Source organism: Salvelinus alpinus, chromosome 34 (assembly GCF_045679555.1).
Source record: "Salvelinus alpinus chromosome 34, SLU_Salpinus.1, whole genome shotgun sequence".
NCBI classification, from domain to species: domain Eukaryota; kingdom Metazoa; phylum Chordata; class Actinopteri; order Salmoniformes; family Salmonidae; genus Salvelinus; species Salvelinus alpinus.
The window spans coordinates 15698934-15723318 of record NC_092119.1 but is presented as its reverse complement, the minus strand read 5'-3'; the positions used below and the strand labels follow the sequence as shown (position 1 = coordinate 15723318).

The window sequence follows — 24385 nt, the reverse complement described above, 5'->3', positions numbered from 1 at the left end:
TGATTAGCTCCTGCTGAAGTTGTATGGGGCAAACCAACGCAGGATGAGTTTACCAAAAAGTTTTAGCACTATTGTTCATCCATTGCCTACCAATGGATTTAAAATGATACTAGGGAAACTCAAATTGTGTCAGTTAGTTAAAAAGTTACCCTGAACTTATAGAACTTAAAATAAGAATTTCCAAAACTATAGATGTCTGAAGTTTGGGCTTCAAACCAATCGTGTGCGGTACCTGTAGTTTGGCGGGAGTGTCCTGGCTACAGTTGAGTTGCTTCAGTTCTGACACTTTCCCTTGCAGGGTCACAAGCTGGTGCTCTTTCTTCCCCATCTCCAACTGGATAGAGAGAGAGGGAATGCAAAGAGAGACAACTAGATTTTCTAGTTTAATATAGAGATTGAGCACTTGGGATTTGGCAGCTGCAGGACTGGAACGTCTGAAATTCAGTCTAACTAATTGAACTCAGCATGTAACAGACCCCATTTAAGTTCCTCTCCTGTTTCCCTTAAATGACAGTAGTAAGGAATATCTTATTTCTGTGAATGTGTGACTCCATCCATGTATCCTACCTGTAACGCAGAGAGTCTGGCCTCCATTCTCTGGCTGCCAATGAGGTTATTCAGGCTTTCACTGAGTTCCATCATTGAGCTGTTGGTCCAGCCCTCGATCTCCTCACTGATCTGCTGCACGTCATCCGACAACGCCAGGCTCTGGCTCAGATGCTCAATGTTGTCATCAATCCTCTCGGACACCTGGAATGTAAAGGGACTAAATCAACAACTGTAAATTCACAAAACTGTGCGGGCAAAATAAATCACGGGAGAACAAGATTGGTAATAACAGAGATGGACAAACTAAAATACTCAAAGATGGAACTTAAGAAACTGTCCCAAAACAGAGAGCAGTGGATGACCTATGCTCCTCACAGAGTAAAAGGGCTGGTTTCCCAGGCCCAGATTAGGCCTTCTCCCGGACAAAAAAGCATGCTTAAGGGAAAGTACTAGGCTTCCGGGAAACTGTCTCAAAGGGTTTAAGTCAAGTCAAGGATCCCTATAAGCTGTTGCTCCTGCAGCAGCTACTCTTTCTGGGGTCCATTCTTCCTGATAACCTATGGTCCTTACAGTCAGAGTAAAAGGGTCAAGTCAAGTCTGGTCTTTTGGACTCCAATGGCACTATCACTATTGTACCTCGTGTTTTTTATTAAATTGTGTGTGTCCCTATTGTCCATGTAGACTTACCTCGAGCCACTGGTCTACTAGAGTCTGCATGTCTGTCGTCATCAGCTGAGCCTCACAGTCTGGGATCTTCTTCAGATCACACAGCAGAAGTTTTCCTTTACTGGAGAACTGGTCCAGGTCACTCTGCTTGGCCAACATCTCTGCCTTCACTGCTTCATGCTGTATAAGTACAGATGAGAAAACAGTGGGAAAGAAGAGCAATTTTTTTATATTTTGAAGTGATTACTTTTATTTTGAAGTTCAATGTATAATCATAGTAGCAATAATAAGATAATAGCTATTAACTTTTGCATCGAAGTTGTATACAGGTTTATACGAGAACTGAGATGAACGTCATTATCCTAACCTTAGCCAGCGATTTTTTGGTCTCCTCGTGGTCTTTCAGAGCCGAGCCGATGTCAGCCACAGCCTCAGTGTTCTCCATGGTGACGGCTATGGATGTCCTCAGGTTATGGTATTCTCTCATCAGCTCCACCAGAACACTGCACTGCTCCTGCCTGACAACACACATCTCTTCAAATTACTAAATTGTGGGGTGATTTGAATTCTGGATTTGAATTGTTGAAGTGTTCATATACTCTCTTGGATGAGCTACAGTACGTTAGATAAAATGAAATGGTATTGGTCGTGTACACAGTTTAGCAGGTGTTATAGCGGTGCAGCGAAATGCTTATGTTACTAGCTGCTAACAATGCTGTCAAATGTCAAACAATTCAAATGTAAAAAATGAATAAATAAATTCAAGAATGGCGGGATGAATCCAATTAACAACCCAAATAGCACTGTAGCAGTATCAAAATGCAATCTATACATACGTACACAAGAAATACTAAGGAAGATGTGTACAGCAGTAGATATAGCACAGTAAGCTATGTCAAGAATCCAGTATATAAATAAATATCTACACAAGTTTGCTGCTATTTACATGTGTGTGTGATGAGTTTAGATTGTGATATAAGCAACTATACAAGATCATTTGGTCTTCAACATTTGATGCTGAAGACAGAGCCCTACCTGTCAGTTATGAGTCTCTTGGTATCCTCCCAGGTGGTTTCCAAGAGGCTGATCTCCCTGAGAACCTCCCCGGCCAGCTCTGCATCTCTCTGGGCTAGTTGCTGACCCTTGTCCCTGAGCCACTGCTCCTCGTGTTGTTGAGACTGGAGCTCATCCTCCAGCTGGTTAAAGAACCGCAGCCTGGACACCAAAGAAGAAAAGATTGCGTTACAGCCAGCTATTCACAATTCATCCAGAGATAATGTGAAAATGGAACTCATGATTGAAAACACCAAGCACACTGGCCAGAATCCTAGCTACCTCTGCTGCAGGGCGAGTGGGCTGGGTTCTCGCAGGCTCTGCTGGTCCGCCTTCTCCTTGATGTCCTCCACGCTTTTCAACAGCTGTTCCTTCCTCTGTCTGAAGGAGCTCCATAGCGCTCCCAGGGCCTCTGCCTCGCTCTGCTTGGTCCCAAGCAGATTCCTCACTGTGTCCAGCTCCCCGCTGAGACCATCAGCGAGCACCCGGCACGACGTCCGGGACCCAGACCCCTCCACACCGCTCACCATGTGGAGGTGGCCTTCAATCAAATCAAATCAAATAGTATTTGTAAAGCACATTTCGTAGCAAGGTAGTAACACAATGTGCTTCAGAGGAAAACATACATATAATAAACAATAGATATGAAATAAACAATATAAATACCTTTACAGAGGCTGCTGTCCAGGCCGGCTGCCAGGGTCTCCAGACTGCTGATGTCTGGGACGATGGCCTCCAGTTCTCTCTGTAGTTCCTCCACCCGACCATGGTCCCAGCTCCCTGAACTCTCCACCGTCTGCCTCAAGCCTCGTAGTACCCCCACAGCCGCACCATGGGTCTGTAAGGGAGGAGGCATAACACAGACGTTTTTATTTTGGGCTCTGACATGTTAAGCAGATTTAACCACTTTTTAATGACTTTCCCAAACCTTTAACCCTAATCTTTAACCCTTAACGTAACCCAGGTTTTGAAAATGCTTATGAAAATGGTTTTTAAAATGGTTATGAAAATGGTTATGAAAATGGTCCGGTTATGTTGTAGGTGTCACATGTGTCAAACTCATACCACGGAGGGCCAAGTGTCTGCAGGTTTTCACTCATTACTTGTACTTGATTGATGAATTAATATCACTAATCAGTAAAGAACTCCCTCAGCTGGTTCTCTAGGTCTTAAAAAAAGAAACCCGCCATGGAATGAGTTTGACACACCTTTTGTAGGACCTTTTTCTTACCTCCAAGAAGGCCTCCAGCTTCCCCAAGCAGTCCAGTCGGAGCTCAGCCAGCTGCTGGACCTCCAGGTAGGGCTGTAGGCAGCTGACCTGTCTCCCCTGGAGGAGCTGAGCATCCTGGGGTTCACACGAGGCACACAGCCCCTCTGTCTGGAGCTCCAAGCTCTCCCTCACACCACTCTGCTTCTGAAGAGCCGCTAGTGTTTCCTACAGCAGACCATACAGGGTACAGAGGACGACGAGCAGGAGCAAGAGGAGGAAGAGGAGGGGGATGAAGAGGAAGAAAAATACAAATGAATTTCTTGTAGTAGAACAGTCAAAAAAATAAATAATGATTGACTAGTTGACCATGGTTCATACCTTGACTTGGGCCACAGCAGGCTGCAGGTCAGTGATGTTGACCAGGGAAGTTGAGTGGAGGGTGGAGAGGAGGGTCTCAGACCACTGAGAGAACTTCAACAAGGACTGGTCAAACTGCTCCACCTGGAACAGCTGGCTCTGGAGCTCCTTGATTCTGTACCGTATACAAATAACAGGAAAATCACATACGGTGCCATGAAAAAGTATTTGCCCCCTTTCCAAAAAGTTATACTTTTAAATCATCTGTCCATAAACATCCTTCCAAGAATCTTGATGATCATCCAGGTGCTTCCAGGTGCTTTTTGGCAAACTCGAGTCACATTTTTGGACGAGATGGGTCCCATTATGCCTGGTGAAAACCAAACACTGGATTCTACAGTAAGAACATCATAACAACAGTCAAGCATGGTGGTGGTAATGTGATGGTTTGGGGATGTTTTGCTGCCTCAGGACCTGGACGACTTGCCTTAATAGAAGGAACCATGAATTCTGCTCTGTATCAGAGAATTCTACAGGAGAATGTCAGGCCATCCGTCTGTGAGCTAAAGCTGAAGCGCATCTGTGTCATGCAGCAAGACAATGATCCAAAACACACAATCAAGTCTACATGAAAATGGCTTAAAAGTAACACATTTGAGGATTTGCAATGGCCTAGTCAAAGTCCAGGCCTAATCCCAATTGAGATGTTGTGGCATGATTTGAAATGAGCAGTTCATGCTTGAAAACTCACAAATCCCACTGAATTAAAGCAGTTCTGGATGCAAGAGTGGGCCAGAATTCCTCCACAGCGATGTGAGAGACTGATCAACAACTACAGGAAGTATTTGGTTGCAGTCATTGCAGCTGAAGGTGGCACAACCACTTATTGAATGTAACGGGGCAAATGCTTACAAAAAATTGTAAACTCAGGTTCCCTTTATCTAATATTAGGTTTTGGTCGAAGATCTGATGACATTCAGTATCGAAAATATGCAAACATAGAGACAATCTGAAAGGGCTCAAATACTTTTTCACACCACTGTACCTCTACAATGCTGTGTGCTGTCAGTACCAGTAAGACGTAATTAAGTTGGAAATGTGATGTTACCAAACCAACTTGATTTGGAAGATGTACAGGATCCATTTGCAAACAATGAAGGTCAGACTGGAATGAGGTATGTGAGCTCTGGTCAACAGCAGTGCACTACATAGTATAGTAATGTTGGAAGCAGCCTGACTGAATCAATGTGTTACTGCTGAACTGAGTGACACACACACCATCTTCTGACTGACCTGTAAGGGATGAGTTCATTCTGGGAGTTCCATCTCTTCTTAAGCTGCTCTAGGTCATCATTGAGCTGCCTTGCCTTCTCCTCTGGGGCGGTGGGGTACAGGGATGTCCCTGAGGCCACCAGGCCTTCATGAAGGGGCTCCAGCGACACCACCTCAGACTGCAAGTCCTACAGAAGATAAGCTTTTGTTGAGCGTCTATGCCAGCAAGCCTTTACAAAAACACTTTCGATGGAGAATCTTCAGGCTTAATCTGTCTCGGAAACCGTCCCTAAATGCATATGGAAGCTCTGCAGAATCAGTCCAGGAACATGGATTGAAAATGTATGAATTTACAGTACCTGCAGGTCCTGCAGCTCACTCTCCAGCTTGGTTTTATCTGCAGGCAGGCAATGGCTCTCAGATTTGGATGTAGACTCACATCTCTCCAAGCAGGATACAAAGCTAGAACGATCCTTCTCATACCTGAAACAAAGTATCCAAGTTTAAGAACAAGACGGGCACTTCAAAAACGTACAAAAACAAATGTTTTACATCAATATTTCACAGCTGAAGGGCCGGTTTCCCGGATCCACATTACGCCTTGACTAAAAAGAACTTTAGATCAAGGTTCTTTAGATGCTTTAGTCCAGCACTAGGCATAATGTGTGCCCGGGAAACCAGTCCAAAATGTCTCCCTCCAGCCTAGCCTTCCTACTTTTGCCATAGAGACAGCACTTTCTCCAGTGTGTTCTGTTTTTCTTTGGCCTGCCCTAGACTCTGGTCATAGCTGGTCTGTAGAGCGGCCACTGCTCTCTCAGCCTGCTCCCTGTCACTGAGTCTACGTGCCCCAGCAGACAGGGGCAACAAGGCTGCCTTCAGGCTCTCCAAGCTCTGGGACACATCCTAGGGGGATAAACCACAGAATTAAATACATTTGACTAATACAACACTATATACAAGGTTGGGTAGGTTACTTTCTAAATGTTATCCGTTACAGTTACTAGTTACCTGGCCAAAATTGTAATCAGTGATGTAACTTTTGGATTACCCAAACTCAGTAATGGAATCGGATTACTTTTGGATTACTTTCGCTTTAAGAGGCATTAGAAGAAGACTACAAGGATCCATGAACACATTTGACTTGGACTTGTGGTCAGACTTGCTCAGGTGGAACAAACTTAAACTTGCGCCTTTTTCAATTATAAATTGAATGTCATTGAGAAAACAGAATGATGTCATATTGTATTTTTCACAAACATCTTTGCTGAATTTAAAAGCAATCCAAGAAGCAATCAACTCGTTTTTCTAAGTTATATGTAATCTGATTACAATATTTCTGCTGATAACGTAACTGATTACAGTTACAGTTTTTTTATAATCAGATTACATGTAACCAATAACATGTAACCAGTAACTCCCCAACCCTGACTATTTATTATGTACTATATAGCTCAGTAAAGACAACACTATTGAACAAACAGCAAGACAATATCATCAATAAAATGTCAGAACCTCATTCGTGGCAGTGTGCCATGGAGACATTGTAAATGTAAAACCTTAAAGTTTAAAATGTGTATGTCCAAGAACAGGAAACAGTAGAAGGAACCCATTGTGGCCTTATGTCTGACATGAAATTAGGAAAATTAAGTAGCCTAAGCAAGTAATTAAATAAGTAGTTGTCAATACATCGTAATGACGAAACCAGAGAGAAAGACATACCATGTGGTTCTGGAGACATTTGTAGGTCTCTGACGAGGAGGTACAGGAAGTGACAGGATGGTCCAGTTTCTTATGGAGATCACCAAGTGTTGTTTTGGCCTTTAAATAACATAATTCAGACAATCATTGATTTTGACATTCATAATTTCCTCTAACACTTCTAAGGGTTATTTTCATTGGTTCTAGTGGTGACGTATAGCTAGTGGTAATTCTACTCGTTCTCCCGAGGTTACTCAAGAATAAACAAAAGTCTTTATTTCAGTTGTACCTCTTCCAGGCTGGTGTTGAAGCGGTGCTGTGTGGAGGAGCTCTCCTGCAGCTGTCCTTCTAGCTGCTCCACACTCTCCCTGAGCTCCTCCCAGTATCTGCAGATGAAAAGATAACAAAATCAAAATCAAATCAAATGTATTTATATAGCCCTTCGTACATCAGCTGATATCTCAAAGTGCTGTACAGAAACCCAGTCTAAAACCCCAAACAGCAAGCAATGCAGGTGTAGAAGCACGGTGGCTAGGAAAAACTCCCTAGAAAGGCCAAAACCTAGGAAGAAACCTAGAGAGGAACCAGGATATGAGGGGTGGCCAGTCCTCTTTCTCTAACACTCAGCAACCTTTGGTAGCACAAAGCAAAAGAGCCTTGCATAGATAAAACACATAGGAACTTGACTGTCCAGAACAAGAACTCAATATACAGTATTATGACTAACTTTAACATGCAGTATATAATGCAATTAATGATTAACCCTGAAAAAAAAAGATTTGCAGTTAAAACCATCGGTAAATACATTCATCATTTACATTACATCAACATTTCTGTCATTTAGCAGATGGTCTTATCCAGAGAAATGTACATTTACATTACATGTACATGTTTACAGTCAGGGCATTCAACTAAAGTAGGTAAAAACATCCACACGTCAGTACCTGCCGATCTGGGTGAGCCGAGCCTTGATACGGGCTGCCTCCCCAGACGAGATGAACTGGGCCAGGGCCTGGGAGTGGGCCTCGAGCTGGGATAACACCTCCGCTTTGTCCCCCAGCTCCACACCCACCGCCTGGGAGGAGGGAGGAGGATAAAGATTGTTACCTAATGCTATTGTTTTTTTATTGTCAGATAATTTTTGTCGGCAAGTTTTAATGGTTTAAAGGTTCAATGTTTGAGTCATTCAAGTTAAGGTATGAATGATCTGTTGGAATGAGCTACCTTGATTTGATCACTGATTTGAGTCAAAGATGGAAAATCTTGTAAACCATCAACATGTTGTGCATACTGTCTAGAGAAAATGTGGGTGAACATATAAAGGAAATGCAGAGGAGGCTTACAGTACCTTTACTGTGTTGATCTGTTGTCCAAGTGGAGCAGCAGAACACTTTAGAGCATCCAGCTCTTTCTCTTTCTCAGAGATCCACGAGGAGAAGGCCTCAAACTCTGTCCCAAACCGAGTCCACTGATTCTTCATCCCATCAAGAGCCTTGGCGCTAGAAAAGAGTGCGACTAATTGAGTTTTATCACAAAACTGGGTAGCTAAACAACGCAACAAAGAGTTCTGAGCCCATATTCATAAAGTGTCTGAGAGTAGAGGTGCTGATCTAGGATCAGGTCCTCCCTCTCCATGTAATGTTATTCATTATGATCTAAAAGGCTAAACTGATCCGAGATCAACACTCCTAAACTGAGACCTTTTATGAATAAAGGCTCAGATTAGAATCTCGACTAGGAGGAAGAGGAGGAGGCGGAGCAGGAGGAGGAGCAGGAGGAGAAGGAGGAGTAGGGGGAGAGGAGTTGTTGTATTTACTCTTTCTTGAGGCCAGCCTCCACTTTGTCCAGCTGTTCGCTGAGGGAGCGGGCTTGCTCCAGTAGCAAGGTGGTGTTCTTTGGGCCAAGCTGGATCTCTGCTGCTTTCCTCAACAAGGTGTTCACCATGCAGGCTTCTGCTTCACTCTGCTTTAAAAGGACCTGTTATGACAACGGAGAATGTGAGAGTCAGAATGTCACTGACACTTTGTGATATGACTAGGTTGAATTATTCTTGAAAGGTTTTAAAATCTTAATTTCACATCTCAATATCTAGCCTGAATAGCCAACCTTGAAAGATAAAGACACGATAAGGAGCCTAAATCACCCAAATATACACTTGATGGGAGAAGTGATCACTGATCATTGCACCTGTACATAGCTCATCTGTAAATAGCCCATCCAATCTACCGCATCCCCATACTGTATTTATTTATTTATTTATTTATCTTGCTCCTTTGCACCCCGGTATCTCAACTTGCGCATTCATCCTCTGCACATCCTACCATTCCAGTGTTTAATTGCTATATTGTAATTACTTTTCCACCATGGCCTATTTATTGCCTTACCTCTCTTATCCTACCTCATTTGCACATGCTGTATATAGATTTTCCTACTGTATTATTGATTGAATGTTTGTTTATTCCATGTGTAACTCTGTGTTGTTGTATGTGTCGAACTGCTTTGCTTTATCTTGGCCAGGTCGCAGTTGCAAATGAGAACTTGTTCTCAACTAGCCTACCTGATGAACTTCTCTAGGATAGGGGGCAGCATTTTCACATTTGGATGAAAAGCATACCCAAATTCAACTGCCAGCTACTCATCCCCAGAAGATAAGATATGCATATTATTAGTTTATTTGGATAGAAAACACTCTGAAGTTTCTAAAACTGTTTGAATCATGTCTGTGAGTATAACATAACTTATTTAGCAGGCGAAACCCCGAGGACAAACCATTCAGATTTTTTTTTTGGAGGTCACTCTCTTTTCAATGAATTTTCATTCATCTAATTGACCTTCTTGCAGTTCCTACCGCTTCCACTGGATGTCAACAGTCTTTAGAAATTGGTTGAGGGTTTTTCCTTTGTGTAATGAAGAAGTACGGCCATCTTGATTGAGGGTCATGACCAGAAGGCTAGCTACAGTTTGTTTTTATCCTGTATTGAACACAGATTATCCCGTCTTCAATTTTATCGATTATTTACGTTAAAAAATACCTATAGTTGTTTTACAAAAGTAGTTTGAAATGTTTTGGCAAAGTTTACAGGTAACTTTTGAGATATTTTGTAGTCACGTTTCACAAGTTAGAACCATTGTTTTTCTGGATCAAACGCGCCAAATAAATTGACATTTTGGATATATATCGACGGAATTAATCGAACAAAAGGACCATTTGTGATGTTTATGGGACATATTGGAGTGCCAACAACAGAAGCTCATCAAAGGTAAGGCATGAATTATATTTTTATTTCTGTGTTTTGTGTCACGCCTGCAGGGTTGAAATATGCTTCTCTCTCTTTGTTTACTATGGTGCTAACTCAGATAATAGCATCGTTTGCTTTCGCCGAAAAGCCTATTTGAATTCTGACATGTTGGCTGAATTCACAACCAGTGTAGCTTTAATTTGGTATCTTTCATTTGTGATTTCATGAAAGTTTGATTTTTATAGTAATTTATTTGAATTTGGCGCTCTGCATTTTTACTTTTGGCTAAGAGAAGTTAAATAAAGGTGAAATAAAATAAAATAATAATATTGCTATTGGCTCCTTGATTTGTTGCTATAAATTCCCAGATTACGTTTTGCCGTTGCCACGACAACATCACAGCACCTATTTGCCTTGCTGTGGCAGAGCTGCGGTCCCCGACGTAATGTTTTCGCCCCCCTCTCCCGCCACACTCCCTCTCCCCTTGGGGTTCTCTGCCTGTGTGTGCACCATTACTGTGACTTCTGTTGCACAGACAGTGGGAAAAGTCACTAAATGCTATGAAAACCCCCCCCAAAAAACCCACAGAGTCAAATCTCCCCAAAGGCAGTCTGAAAAGTAGTGGAATTTGGCGCAAGACTCTTTCACCAATAAAAGTCGCTGGAGGGGTTTGAAAACTCGCTATATAGAGACAAAGACGCTAAATTGCCAACACTGGATGGGATTCCGTGCTTCTACATGCTTCTACATCTGCATTGCTTGCTGTTTGGGGTTTTAGGCTGGCTTTCTGTATAGCACTTTGTGACATTGGCTGATGTAAAAAGGGCTTTATAAATACATTTGATTGATTGATTGACTGATTCCAACAGCCCTGCTAACTGTCAACTATCATTCAAAAGTGTCAACTGTCACACTAACATGTTCACCAAATTCACCCCTCACTCACCCTGGCCTGGTCCAGTTCAGTAGCCAGGCTCTCTGGGCTGCTAAAGTTCAGGTCTCTGTCTATGACAGAGAGCGCCCTGGTAACAAACTCCTGCACTGTCCTCTGCTGGCTGTCAAACTCCTGCCACGCAGACAGAGTCACCTGGGGGACAAATGGGGACATTCAATACACAGATTAATACCATGACACCTGGGGACAAACAAAGATAATTGATCACAGATAATAAACACATGTACAGGTGGACAAATGGGGACATTGAGTACACAGATAATACACAGAGGAACACATGGGGACATTGAGTACACAGACAATACACAGAGGAACACATGGGGACATTGAGTACACAGATAATACACAGAGGAACACATGGGGACATTGAGTACACAGATAATACACAGAGGAACACATGGGGACATTCAGTACACAGATAATACACAGAGGAACACATGGGGACATTGAGTACACAGACAATACACAGAGGAACACATGGGGACATTCAGTACACAGACAATACACAGAGGAACACATGGGGACATTCAGTACACAGACAATGCACAGAGGAACACATGGTGACATGCAGTACACAAATAATACACAAACGAACACATGGGGACATACAGTACACAGCCAATACACAGAGGAACACATGGGGACATTCAGTACACAGATCAACACCTTGATATGGTCTGTACTGTTACATCTTCATCTTAGACAGGTCAGCTTTGTAACGCACACTACAAAGACCACAACAAAAGACAGCACCTAATGGGACGATTTCCCTGACACATATTAAGCCTAGTCCTGGACTATGAACCATCTTAAATACAGAATCTAATTTAACATACATTTTTTGTCCAGGACTGGCCTTAATCTGTGTCTAGGAAACTGACACTAAAGCCCTGGAACAAGAGCAAGAGGATTTCCAATACCCCCAGAAGGTACAGTCTGGTGAGAGAGCTCACCTCTAACTCCTGCTCCTGTGAGTCCATGGTGTGGTCCATATTGCTGAGTGTTGTCTCCAGACTCTGTAGGTCCTGCTGTAAGGTCTCCCCCAGCCCCTCCTCAGCCTGTAGCTGATGGCCCCTAGTGATCTGCTGCTGCACATCCTTCCTCTTCATACGCAGACGCTTCAGCTGTTGCTGCAGGCAGGAGAGAGGAGACAATCAACGTGTTTGGATCTCATTTAAAGGCTGTAAACATCATATAGTGTATTACTTTTTGACTGTTCATTATGACGTTATACATATATATATAATTTTTTTTACAACCACAAAAAGCATAATTTTCTTTCATGAATACAATATAAAGCTCCATATCAATGTTTGTTGCCTCAACTCAATTATTTAACATTGCAGAAACCTTTGAGAATAGTTCAATCTCATCAACATTTAAAAAATGACACAATAAAATTACATAACAATAGCGAGGATATATAGAGGGGGTACCGGTACCGAGTCAATGTGCGGGGGTACAGGTTAGTCAGGCTATATAGAGGGGGTACAGGTTAGTCGAGGTAATTTGTAAAGTGACTACACATAGATTATAAACAGCGAGTAGCAGCAGTGTAAAAACAAAAGGGAGGGGTCAATGTAAATAGTCCGGGTGGCCATTTGATTAATTGTTCAGCAGTTTTATGGCTTGGGGGTAGAAACTGTTAAGGAGCCTTTAGGTCCAAGACTTGGATCTCCGGTATCGCTTGCCGTGTGGTAGCAGAGAGAACAGTCTATGACTTGGGTGACTGGAGTCTTTGAAAAATGTTTGGGCCTTCCTCTGACACAGCCTAGTATAGATGTCCTGCATGGCAGGAAGCTTGGCCCCAGTGATGTACTGGGCCGTACGCACTACCCTCTGTAGCGCCATACAGTCAGATGCCGAACAGTTCCTCTCCAGTCCGACTTACCTGGTGAACCTGGAGCAATTGCTGGGCCTCCCTGACGGTCTCAGAGTCCAGTATCCTGGTCACCTCCAGGTGTACCTCCTGCTGACCCTGCACCAGCTCATCCAGTGTACCACGCACCTCCTCCCTGAACTGCACACAGTCCCCCACCGCCAGCACCACCTTCTCAGACTGGGAGACAAGAACACAGAGGAAAGAAATTACATTCTTCAACTCTCAAAAACAATATAGAAAAAAAGGAAACGCTATCACCACCGTTTTCAAACCAAGGTACACTGGAACCAACTGAATATGAATACTGTTCTTTAACTCTTGGTACGACAATGACCTCTTGGCAGGACAATTGATTTATGAAGGTTGCTTCATAAATCTATATTTTATTGTTAAAACCAACTAGTTTACAACGAATGGCTTTTTCAGACAGGAAGAAAACACAGTGGAAAATGATACGGCCTCACTCAGTGATAAGATATACCATCGACCCTAACATCACCCTGAAGAGACATAACAGTGAACTGACAATCCAAAGACAGAGGGAGTGTGGCATTGTGGGTACAAGAGAGCAGAAAAGACTGGCACCCAGGCTAGCCATCTAATGCTGTGATTCTTCCGTCCTCCGTTCTTCTGTCCTGGTGAGCATGTAAGAATGACAGTATGCTTCAGTGCTCGCTGGCTTATTTCAAACACTTTTATCATCTTGATTGACCATATTATGTTGATCGGAAATGTGTCTTCTGCTCTGCTCTCAGCCCTCCCCTACAACACACAAATATATTTGGGAGGAGCACAGTGTCAGCTGCAGTCCCAGTCTTTGCTTACCTCAGTGAGATAGGAGAGGAGGCCCTTGAAGTTGGTGGAAAGTTTATTGATTGCCCCAGCCTGACTCTGTGCATCCGTCTCGGAGCAGATCTCTATCAGCACAGCCAGCCGGGACTTCAGCCAGCCCAGATTCCCCTCCTGCAGCTCTGCATCGTTCCTCAGCTCCTGGAGAGGGGAGAGCGGGAAGTGGCATAGGTTATCAAGTTTACCTAGGTCTGTGATAGCCTCGAATCCATGTTGTATGTACTGAAGACAACTCTATTGTTGCCATGCACCATAAAGTAAGAGCTGTGGGTTAACAAGGTGCAGACCAATGGCACATAAACTCTATATTGCTCCAGTGATTTACTGGAGAACCATGACATGTATGCTGTATGGCGACGATAGCTGCCTTTAGGACATACAGTATGGATACGAGGCTAGATCAGTGATAGCTGCCTTCAGGACATACAGTATGGATACGAGGCTAGATCAGTGATAGCTGCCTTCAGGACATACAGTATAGATACGAGGCTAGATCAATGACAGTTGGCTTCAGGACATACAGTATAGATACGAGGCTAGATCAATGACAGTTGGCTTCAGGACATACAGTATGGATACGAGGCTAGATCAATGACAGTTGGCTTCAGGACATACAGTATAGATACGAGGCTAGATCAATGATATCTGCCTTCAGGACATACAGTATGGATACGAGGCTAGATCAATGACAGTTGGCTTCAGGACATACAGTATAGATACGAGGCTAGATCAATGACAGTTGGCTTCAGGACATACAGTATAGATACGAGGCTAGATCAATGACAGTTGGCTTCAGGACATACAGTATAGATACGAGGCTAGATCAGTGATATCTGCCTTCAGGACATACAGTATGGATACGAGGCTAGGTCAATGACAGTTGGCTTCAGGACATACAGTATAGATACGAGGCTAGATCAATGACAGTTGGCTTCAGGACATACAGTATAGATACGAGGCTAGATCAGTGATATCTGCCTTCAGGACATACAGTATAGATACGAGGCTAGGTCAATGATATCTGCCTTCAGGACATACAGTATGGATACGAGGATAGGTCTGTGAAATCTCTGCCTTGTCTAACACATAGAGCATGAGGGATTCCCATCATACTTACTGTTATGGTGGCCTTGACCTGTCCGTGCTTGCTGGGGTCGTTGGCTCTGTTCCTGAGCAGTCTGAGTTGGCTCTCTTTAGACGAAAGCCAGGCTGACAACTCGGAGAACCTGAGATGAACATGGGCAAAGTATGATCATACTGTCTAATATTTCAGGTTTCATTAGGTTAAAAAGGATTGGTGGTTTGTCATTAGTCAGTGCATCAATGTGGATAGTGAGTGACTAAGAAAAGGTCCAAAAACAAAATGTTACAAAAAACAAAACGATATGTTATGATAACAATGATACAAATCATGATTGTGACAGTCTTGAATCACTATCAATCGTGAGGCCTTGTTACCTGGTGTTAAACTCCTCCCACTTATCAGGGTGCTGCATCAGATTGTGATGGGTGCTGTCTATCTCCTCCCAGAGCTCAGAGTAGGCCTTCTTAGAGCTGTCCAGGGTCTGGTGGGCTGGGTTGCTGTCCGGAAGCTTCTGACACAGTTCCTCCATCAGTTGTAGTTTCTTCTCACACAGAGACTGAGGACCCTTCTCCCTGAAGAAGTCCTGCAGGACGGTAAAGGTACATCGTTCATGTGACAAACTCTCTCACAGGGAGACATCAAGTGCTAAATTAATCTAATTGCTTTTCTGAAATATGCACTGCGGACCAGCACAGTGACTGTCATAGTACCAGGCTAGGGGTCCCCACACATTCACTACCTGATATGAGCCTGATATGAGATCAGGTATTCCCAAACTGGGGTACACGTACCCCCAGGGGTACACGCAATGCTGTCGGGAGTACGCCAAATAAATCTGTGATTCACATTTTATTTTATTTTTTTAATGTTATCTTCACATTTAGTAAGGCCCGCTTCCATAGAGACACATACCAGCCCTACTGGTAGTACTGCTACTACCAGCAGTACTACACCTGAACCTGTCGACGACACAAGTTGCTCTGCTTCCACGAGCACACCCAATGCTAGCATCAGTAATTATACATTTGTTGTTAGCCCAGCTAGCATGGACACTAACAGTTGTGAATCTGATGCAGCCGAAGAGCTAGGCCCCTTTTTTCTTAATTTCCGCCTGAATGACGTGCCCAAAGTAAACTGCCTGTTGCCCAGGCCCTGTAGCCAGGGTATGCATATAATTGGTACCATTGGAAAGAAAACACGTTGACGTTTGTAGAAATGTTAAAATAATGTAGGAGAATATAACACAATAGATATGGTAGGAGGAAATCCAAAGAAAAAACAACTTGATTTTTTTTGTTTTGTTGAGAAACCATGCTCTTGCAATGGCAAGTATAAGGGCATACTGAAAATTAGCTCCCAGGATGCAATTCCTATGGCTTCCACAGGGTGTCAGCAGTCTATGTTCAAGGTTTCAGGCTTGTAACTTCCAAAACGAATAAGAAATATCAGTTTTAGTACAGGGACACAGTCTTGGAAATTCGTGTTTGCGCGCGCCATGAAGACAGGACGCACCTGCTAAAATCGGTTTCTTATTGAACATACTTCTTTCCGTAAGAAATATTATAGTTTGATTACATTTTACGGTATCTGAGGAGTAAATAGAAACTTATTTTGACTTGTTGAAACAAAGTTTAGGGGTAGATTTTCGGATTCCTTTCTCTGCATGTTGAACGAGTGGATTACTCAAATCGATTGCGCTAACTAAACTGACTTTTTGGGATATAAAGACGGATTTTATCTAACAAAACAACACTACATGTTATAGCTGGGACCCTTTGGATGACAAATCAGAGGAAGATTTTCAAAAAGTAAGGGAATATTTAATCGCTATTTGTGAATTTATGAAACCTGAGCCGGTTGAAAAATATTTTGATGTGGGGCGCCGTCCTCAAAAACAATCACATGGCATGTTTTCGCTGTAATAGCTACTGTAAATCGGTCAGTGCAGTTAGACAAACAAGAATTGAAGCTTTCAACCGATATAAGACACTTATATGTACCTAAATGTTTAATATCCATACTTTTTATGATTATTTATTTGAATTGCGTGCCCTCCAGTTTCACCGGAAGTTGTCCCGCTAGTGGGACGCCTAGACTTAAGAAAAGCACAGAACAACAGACAGGGACATTGGACCATCGAAAAGGGGAAAATATGATGAGACCTACATTGAGTTGGGGTTCATTTATATTGGGAGTAGTGCCGTTCCTCAGCCACAGTGTGTTATATGTGCAAATATCTCACAACTCGGTGAAACCTTCACTCTTGCGCAGACATTTAGAAACAAAGCATGCCCATTTTAAAAATAAGCCACAGGAGTTTTTTGAGCGAGAATTAAGACGATTTTCAAGTAGTAAGACATGTATAAAAGCAACAGATACCATTAATAAGAAGGGGCTGGAAGTGTCTTATATGGTGAGCTACCGAGTGGCTGCGACAGGCAATCCCCATACTATTATGGATGACTTAATTCTTCCTGCTGCCGTGGATATGGCTGGGACAATGCTGGGGGAAAAGGCCCAAAACTATACAGACTTTGCCTTCATCAAACAACACTGTTTCACGACGCATCAGTGACATGGCAGGAGATGTTTTGAAACAATTACTGTTTCGCATGCAAGCCAGTGAATTCTATGTGTTACAGCTGGATGAGTCAACAGACGTGGCGGGCCTGGCACAGCTCCTGGTACATGTCTGTTACGTTTATGGAGGGTCAATTAAGGAATACATCCTCTTCTGCAAACCACTGGAAACCAGGACAACAGGAGAGGATATTTTTCAAATGGACTTTGGTGGTCAATATGTGTTGGTATCTGTACTGATGGTGCAAAAGCCATGACAGGGAGACATAGTGGAGTGGTAACGCGCGTGCAAGCAGTTGCTTCCGACGCCACTTGGGTACATTGCAGCATCCACCGAGAGGCTCTTGCTGCCAAGGGAATGCCTGACTGCTTGGACACTACAGTGACAATGGTTAACTTTGTTAAAGCAAGGCCCCTGAACTATCGTGTAATTTCTGCACTATGCAATGATATGGGCAGTGACATGTAACGCTTTTACAACATACAGAAGTGTGCTGGTTATCAAGGGGGAAAGTATTTACACGTTTTTTTAAATTGAGAGACAAGTTTAAAGTTTTCTTTACTGATCATAAAGTTGCACTAGTTGGAACCGGTGTTTTTCTGGATCAAACGCGCCAAATAAATGGACATTTTGGATATATATCGACGGAATTAATCGAACAAAAGGACCATTTGTGATGTTTATGGGACATATTGGAGTGCCAACAACAGAAGCTCGTCAAAGGTAAGGCATGAGTTATATTTTTATTTCTGCGTTTTGTGTCGCGCCTGCAGGGTTGAAATATGCTTCTCTTTCTTTATTTACTCTGTTGCTATCCTCATAATAGCATTGTTTGCTTTCACCGAAAAGCGATTACTATTTGAATTCTGACATGTTGGCTGGATTCACAACAAGTGTAGCTTTAATTTGGTATCTTTCATTTGTGATTTAATGAAAGTTCGATTTTTATAGTAATTTATTTGAATTTGGCGCTCTGCATTTTCTCTGGTTTTGGCCAAGTGAGACAGTAGCATCCCGCCTAAACTCAGATTTTTGGCTATAAATATGAACTTTACCGAACAAAACATACATGTATTGTGTAACATGAAGTCCTATGAGTGTCATCTGATGAAGATCATCAAAGGTTAGTGATTAATTTTATCTCTATTTCTGCTTTTTGTTACTACCCTGGTAGTAACCCTGGTGCTAGAGGGGGTACGCAGCTGGAGGTTGAATGTTTGAAGGGGTACGGGACTATAAAAAATGCGGGAACCACTGGGCTAGATCATGTGATCATGGCAAAGTAAACTCAGTTGCACCATGGAATAACCAATAGAGACTACAGCCATCACTTCTGTCAGATCAGGATAGAGACCACAGCCATCACTTCTGTCAGATCAGGATAGAGACCACAGCCATCACTCCTATCAGTTCAGGATAGAGACCACAGCCATTAATCCTATCAGATCAGGGTAGAGACCACAGCCATCACTCCTATCAGTTCAGGATAGAGACCACAGCCATCATTCCTATCCGTTCAGGATAGAGACCACAGCCATCGCTCCTATCCGTTCAGGATAGAGACCACAGCCATCGCTCCTATCCGTTCAGGATAGAGACCACAGCCATCGCTCCTATCCGTTCAGGATAGAGACCACAGCCATCGCTCCTATCAGATCAGGATAGATACCACAGCCATTAATCCTATCCGTTCAGAATAGAGACCACAGCCATCAACCTGACACAGCTAGTCTCACCCTGTGTTCCTTGATCAGCCTCTCACTCCCCATGCCAGCCAGGTGTCTGTTCTCTCTGGTCAGCTCTGACTGACACTCCTGCATGGAGACCATTAGCTTGCTCCGTTCCACCTCTACCTTCAGATGCAGCAGGTGGTAGGGAGCCTCTGTCTGGACATCCTGAGAGAGGGGGAAGGAGAGAGGGAGTTAGGAACTCTTTCAGTCTCACTCTTAACCTGAAAATATTATATTACTATACGATAAAAACAAGATGTGACAGTCATATGACTATTCAGGACCGACAAAGTGCACAAGACATTGAAGGGGAATGTGATAAGAATACTTGGATCTTGGAACTGTGAAAATAGAATATTTCTACATTTGCAGGCTTTGAATGATTATGCTAGTACCATACCTTTCTGTCAACATGGCACTAACCTTCCAGTGTTTGTGCAGTTTCCTGACTGTCTCCTGCTGACTCTGCTGCTCCTCCTTAGGCACTATGTCTGTCAGTTCATCACAGGCCTTCAGGAACGCATCGAGGACCTGCCGGTCCAGCTGCCCAAAGAACTCCTGCAAACATTGACAGAGATGTCTCACTGAGATTCTCACAATGTCCACATGACTCCACACCTCCTCCCCTTGTGCTTCTCTACTGAATCCCCAGTCCAGACTAGCCTGGTCCAGATCTGTTGTGCTACACAGCCAAGTCCTATGGTCATTGTCAGATCTGGTTTGTCCAGATAAAATACAGTCTAAATCTATGGTCCTAGCCATGACGCAAGCTCTTGCTCTTACCGTGTGTTTTTTTAGCAGGTCTTCTGGGTTGCCTCTCTCATTTAGAAAAGCCTGAGCGACTTTCAGCACCTTCTCCAGCTCGCCACGGGACTCATCAAACCTCTTCATTAAGCTGCTGTTGACCTCCACATGATTCCTCCACTCAGTAGACTCCTCGATCATTGCCTGTGATACACAAATACAGACATACTCACAAGCAATTCTCATCACCCATCACACAAGTTATTTAGAATTGATCTGAACTGAACATGCGCTAGAAGGCAGCTACATCATTCTGTCTTCTTCACATTATTATCCTCTATCAAAGCCCCATGATTGATTGATTGATTGATGTTCTCTCCTTCAATCATTTACTCTATCAAACTGTTACACACAACCCATTAAGTGTTGTGTTATGGTACTGTACCTGTGAGGAGGCCTGGAGGTCGGCGGCTCTCTTCTGCAGCAGGGCCATGTCCAGGTGCTGTAGGGTCTTAGTGCTGTCCAGGGTTCTCTGGACACTCTGATGGTTATTCTCTATCACAGTCAGACATTTCTTACAGCTCTGGGTGAAGGTCACCAGCTCCTGGAGAAAGAAGAGGCAGTGAAGTGTGAAGAGACATTGTGTTACTAATAATCAGTGTGGGGGCAGGTAGCCTAGCGTTAGGCAGGTAGCAGTTGAGACCTTTGGGCCAGTAACCAAAAGGTTGCTGGTTTGAATCCCAGAGCCGACCAGGTGAAAAATCTGCAGGTGTGCTCTTGAGCAAGGCACTTAACCCTAATTGCTCCTGTAAGTTGCTCTAGATATGAGTGTCTGCTAAATGACTAAAATGTTCAATTCTTGACTTGGACTGAAATAGGTTCTGATTCTAGTTTTGGGTGCTGGTACTGTTTATATTTAGGAGCAGGATCTCCACAATACTTTTGAGCAAATATTCTATAAGAGGAACAGGAGCTCAAGCAGTAGAACATTTGAGGTGCCAGTTTTCAGCTTCGGTGAGCTACCCAAGTCAAACACTGCTAATAATGACATAATGGGTCAACTAAGCAGCATGACGTTCAATTAAAACATAACTTCACAGTTACTACCTGTAGATGATTCATGTATAAAATGTATCTACAATAGAACAAGTCCGTCTAATATTGTAGTATGAAAGGCAAGTAACAGTAACTCAACCAAATCCAAACTCTAACCATCCTCCATGCAGTTTCCTCTCTCGTTACATTCAACCCCTGACCAACCTGTGTTTAGTTGAATACACTGATTGTAAGTAACTCTGGATAAGAATGTGTGATGTAATTTGTCACCTGGCATTTCTGTTTGAAGTCCCCGTGGGCCTCCGAGTCCCTGGAGCAGGTGATGCGGCTGGCCTTCTCCAGGGCCTGGTAGAACCCTGTGATGTTCTTCTCCATCTCCTCCAGAGCAGGCAGCAGGGACTGGGCATCCCGTAGCAGCGGCAGGGACCGCTCCTTAATCTGATGGGAGGAGGACAGGGGGGAGGAGGTCATGGGGGTAATGCCATCTGGAGAGGACTATACTAAAGACGGCTGGTCAGAAAGACAATGTGATGACGTGGAAAACTGATAGGATTTGCAAAAAGTCATCAACATATGGGCATTGTCTTTTCTTTTCTTTTTACCCAACTTTCAACCTAAGAATTCAAACAGGAACAGGTGAGATGGAGATGGATGGTCACCTTGCTCATCTCCTCCTTGATAGAAGCCATGACAGCCAGCATGGTAGAGACCTCCTCCGCGGGCGTGTCTTTGATCAGCAGCTGGGCGGTCCGGCTGGCTGTCTTACAGGCTGCCTCCATGGCCGGGACCTTGTTCTTGATGTCCTGGAAGGATGTAGTGAATATAGATCAAACATGGGTACTCTTTTCCTTACTTTTACCAAGGCCCATATTCATAAAGCCGTCTCAGAGTAGCTGCTGATCTAGGATCAGTTTTGTGAATCAAATGACAGGGAGGACCTGATTGTAGAGCAGCACCTCTATTCTGATATGCTTTGTGAATATGTGATTGATAGACATCGTAACACTGTGAGCCAAGCTGAACACTTTATTGAGAATTCCTTCAAGTTTGATAGAAAAGCACTGTGTACGTTCTGTACCTCAACATCTTGAACGAATGTCCTGACGTTCAGGAAGGACACTTGGACAGGGGCAGTCATCTTGTCGTTGGTTGCATCCATGAAGGTTTTGAGAGTAGCGATACAGTCCTGATAGTCCTGCTTCCACTTGTCCACCTCGTCCACTCTAGCATACTGCCATGGAAACAGATGAGCAGGGAATAATAATGATGACAAGCTTTTCTTTATGATTTGAGCTGTGCTTATAAAGTGATGCAGAGATATTTTATGACACCCGAGTTTCACAGCCTAAGAATTGTATCTAGTGGTTAGCCCTGAGGCATGGCTGTAGGCTCCTATGGTATCTAGGAGTCCACAGCCATGTTTCAGGGCCAATCGTGTGGGATGCTTCTTAATAATCATAATCTAGGTGTGCAGAAAACAGGAGATTTTAAACTAATTTACATGTTTGACTTTAACAAACAGCTCCCTCCACCTCCCGTTGAGAATGAGCAGCTGCTGCTTCAAGTCTCTGGAGACGGTCTCATCGCACGTCTCAATCAGGAAGTTCCCTGCATCGTTCATGTCCAGGTGCTGCTGGATCCAGTGAGGAAGGTTCCGGAAGAAGTCCTGGGGGGGAAGGCGAAAGAAGAGAAAAACTCAAACTCTACACAATTGATAGCAACAGTTTGTAAGCGTAGAAGATTATTTAAAGGGGTCAACAGTCAGCTTTGATGACGTAGTAGGTGTCTACACAGTAAGGAAGAGTATGTAGGCTCAGCGCTTCACAGGAAATGATGTCCCATAGAGCACATCAATCCAATAAGAAGAAGGGAAAGGGAGGTGAAAATGTAAACTGAGATTATCTTTATTCCATGCCCACAATGGTCAAAACATCAGCTGTTGACATGGAATAAAGATATGTTTTGTTCTTCCCGATACGTTTAGCCTCATGCTCACCCGTTTGTCATTCTCTGACTGGTTGAGCATCTGCTCTGCGTCCTCCAGCCAGGCCTGCAGTCCGGCCACCGTACTGCTGTACTTCTCCCAGTTAGAGATGACCTCCTCCAGCATGCTACGGACGCTACGCACCTCCACCGACAGGTTCCTCCACTGGGCCGACGCATCCGACAGGAACTTACCCACACCCTCCGCTTCCTCAGCTGGAAAGAAACATCATGAAATTAGGTCTCTCTTCAACATGACATATCATTTTTTTTGTGGTTTACTGGGTCACCTCCTAAATTACTCAAGATCTTATTAAAAGAGCCCAGTACAGTGAAGTTTCGAGACCCTTGAATACATAAATCAAGACAGTAAGGAATTTTCATTTGCAGTGTTTCACATTCAAAGACCTACTTACAGGTAATTGTCTTTGAGGAGGAATATAGAGTATTTAGTGAACAGACAGGCACTGTGATGTTATCAGATTTCTTGGATTTTTTGTCAGACCAGTGAACTACTAGTGCACAGTCAATCGAAGGCTAGTGTGGACACCATGTTACCTATTGTTCATCAGTACCAAGTTAATCTAGACACCTTTCTTAAAGATCTTAATGCCTAGAATATCAAATCAACAGTTATTTCTGTATGTGTGCCCTCTCTGACAGACAATACAATCAATCAAATTACATCTGAGATAAAACACGGAAAAGAAAAACAATCTTACATGAACCACCAGACTTGACGTAGACATCTGCAGATTGCCTGAGTGCCTTAAATGTTGTCTCATACTGTTCGAAGAACATGTGTCCCTCGATGAAGGTCTGTTGGGAATGATGGTGAGATTAGCATGGAATTATCATGAGGATAGAATTGGAACAATATCCATGGAAATGTTATGGACAGAAATGTACGCTGTCTAAGTCCACAAACTTAGCTTGGTGGTCCCAGATCTGTTTGTGCTGTCTTGCCAGCTCCTATGGTCATTGTCACGCCAAACTGATCTGGACCACCTGGCTACCTCAAACCAGTAGCAACGAATGAATAGGTCAACTCACAATGTAGCTCTGTAGCAGTAGTTCCACAGAGTCACGGCGGCCATATTTGATGATCCAGGACTTGAGCTTAGACTCAGCCAGGATGAGAAACGCCATCAGACGGTACTTGATCTCCCAGAATTCCAGTTTGATCAGGTGGGCATAAGATGATGTGGACACGTAATTGAATCTGTTGTAAAAAGTTGAAGATCAAACTGATCAATATCCATCTTATTTAAAGGGATACTTTGGGATTTTGTCAATGAAGTCAGATGAACAAATGGATACCATTTTTATGTCTCTGCAACCAGTATGAAGGAAGATAAGAGTTAATTACGCGAGCCAATTCTAACTAGCATTAGCACAATGACTGGAAGGCTATGGTATCTCCTAGCACGCTAACGCTAGTTAGCAACTTCCTTCAAACTACACACGGAGACAAAAA

The 24385-nt window shown here is 43.4% G+C and overlaps 1 protein-coding gene across 3 annotated transcripts in view; it reads right to left on the bottom strand.

The window, feature by feature from the left end:
* The window catches only part of LOC139563596 (nesprin-1-like), a 160868-nt gene that overhangs the window by 85413 nt on the left and 51070 nt on the right, over positions 1 to 24385 (bottom strand). For all 3 annotated transcript variants that reach the window (XM_071382386.1, XM_071382387.1, XM_071382389.1), the window contains 34 exons: positions 23962 to 24130; positions 23631 to 23727; positions 22922 to 23124; positions 22427 to 22591; positions 22004 to 22156; positions 21585 to 21728; positions 21196 to 21363; positions 20315 to 20473; positions 19909 to 20073; positions 19549 to 19683; positions 19132 to 19290; positions 15189 to 15397; positions 14848 to 14956; positions 13707 to 13871; positions 12891 to 13058; positions 11953 to 12129; positions 10991 to 11131; positions 8622 to 8782; positions 8154 to 8304; positions 7750 to 7880; positions 7095 to 7191; positions 6827 to 6925; positions 5823 to 6010; positions 5467 to 5590; positions 5129 to 5295; positions 3857 to 4010; positions 3500 to 3703; positions 2935 to 3106; positions 2551 to 2809; positions 2251 to 2430; positions 1583 to 1733; positions 1237 to 1395; positions 568 to 750; positions 233 to 334 (listed from right to left, as the gene is read on the bottom strand). In XM_071382386.1, coding sequence (XP_071238487.1) covers positions 233 to 334; positions 568 to 750; positions 1237 to 1395; positions 1583 to 1733; positions 2251 to 2430; positions 2551 to 2809; positions 2935 to 3106; positions 3500 to 3703; positions 3857 to 4010; positions 5129 to 5295; positions 5467 to 5590; positions 5823 to 6010; positions 6827 to 6925; positions 7095 to 7191; positions 7750 to 7880; positions 8154 to 8304; positions 8622 to 8782; positions 10991 to 11131; positions 11953 to 12129; positions 12891 to 13058; positions 13707 to 13871; positions 14848 to 14956; positions 15189 to 15397; positions 19132 to 19290; positions 19549 to 19683; positions 19909 to 20073; positions 20315 to 20473; positions 21196 to 21363; positions 21585 to 21728; positions 22004 to 22156; positions 22427 to 22591; positions 22922 to 23124; positions 23631 to 23727; positions 23962 to 24130 — 5368 coding nt within the window. The remainder of the gene's footprint in view (positions 1 to 232; positions 335 to 567; positions 751 to 1236; positions 1396 to 1582; positions 1734 to 2250; positions 2431 to 2550; positions 2810 to 2934; positions 3107 to 3499; positions 3704 to 3856; positions 4011 to 5128; positions 5296 to 5466; positions 5591 to 5822; positions 6011 to 6826; positions 6926 to 7094; positions 7192 to 7749; positions 7881 to 8153; positions 8305 to 8621; positions 8783 to 10990; positions 11132 to 11952; positions 12130 to 12890; positions 13059 to 13706; positions 13872 to 14847; positions 14957 to 15188; positions 15398 to 19131; positions 19291 to 19548; positions 19684 to 19908; positions 20074 to 20314; positions 20474 to 21195; positions 21364 to 21584; positions 21729 to 22003; positions 22157 to 22426; positions 22592 to 22921; positions 23125 to 23630; positions 23728 to 23961; positions 24131 to 24385) is intronic.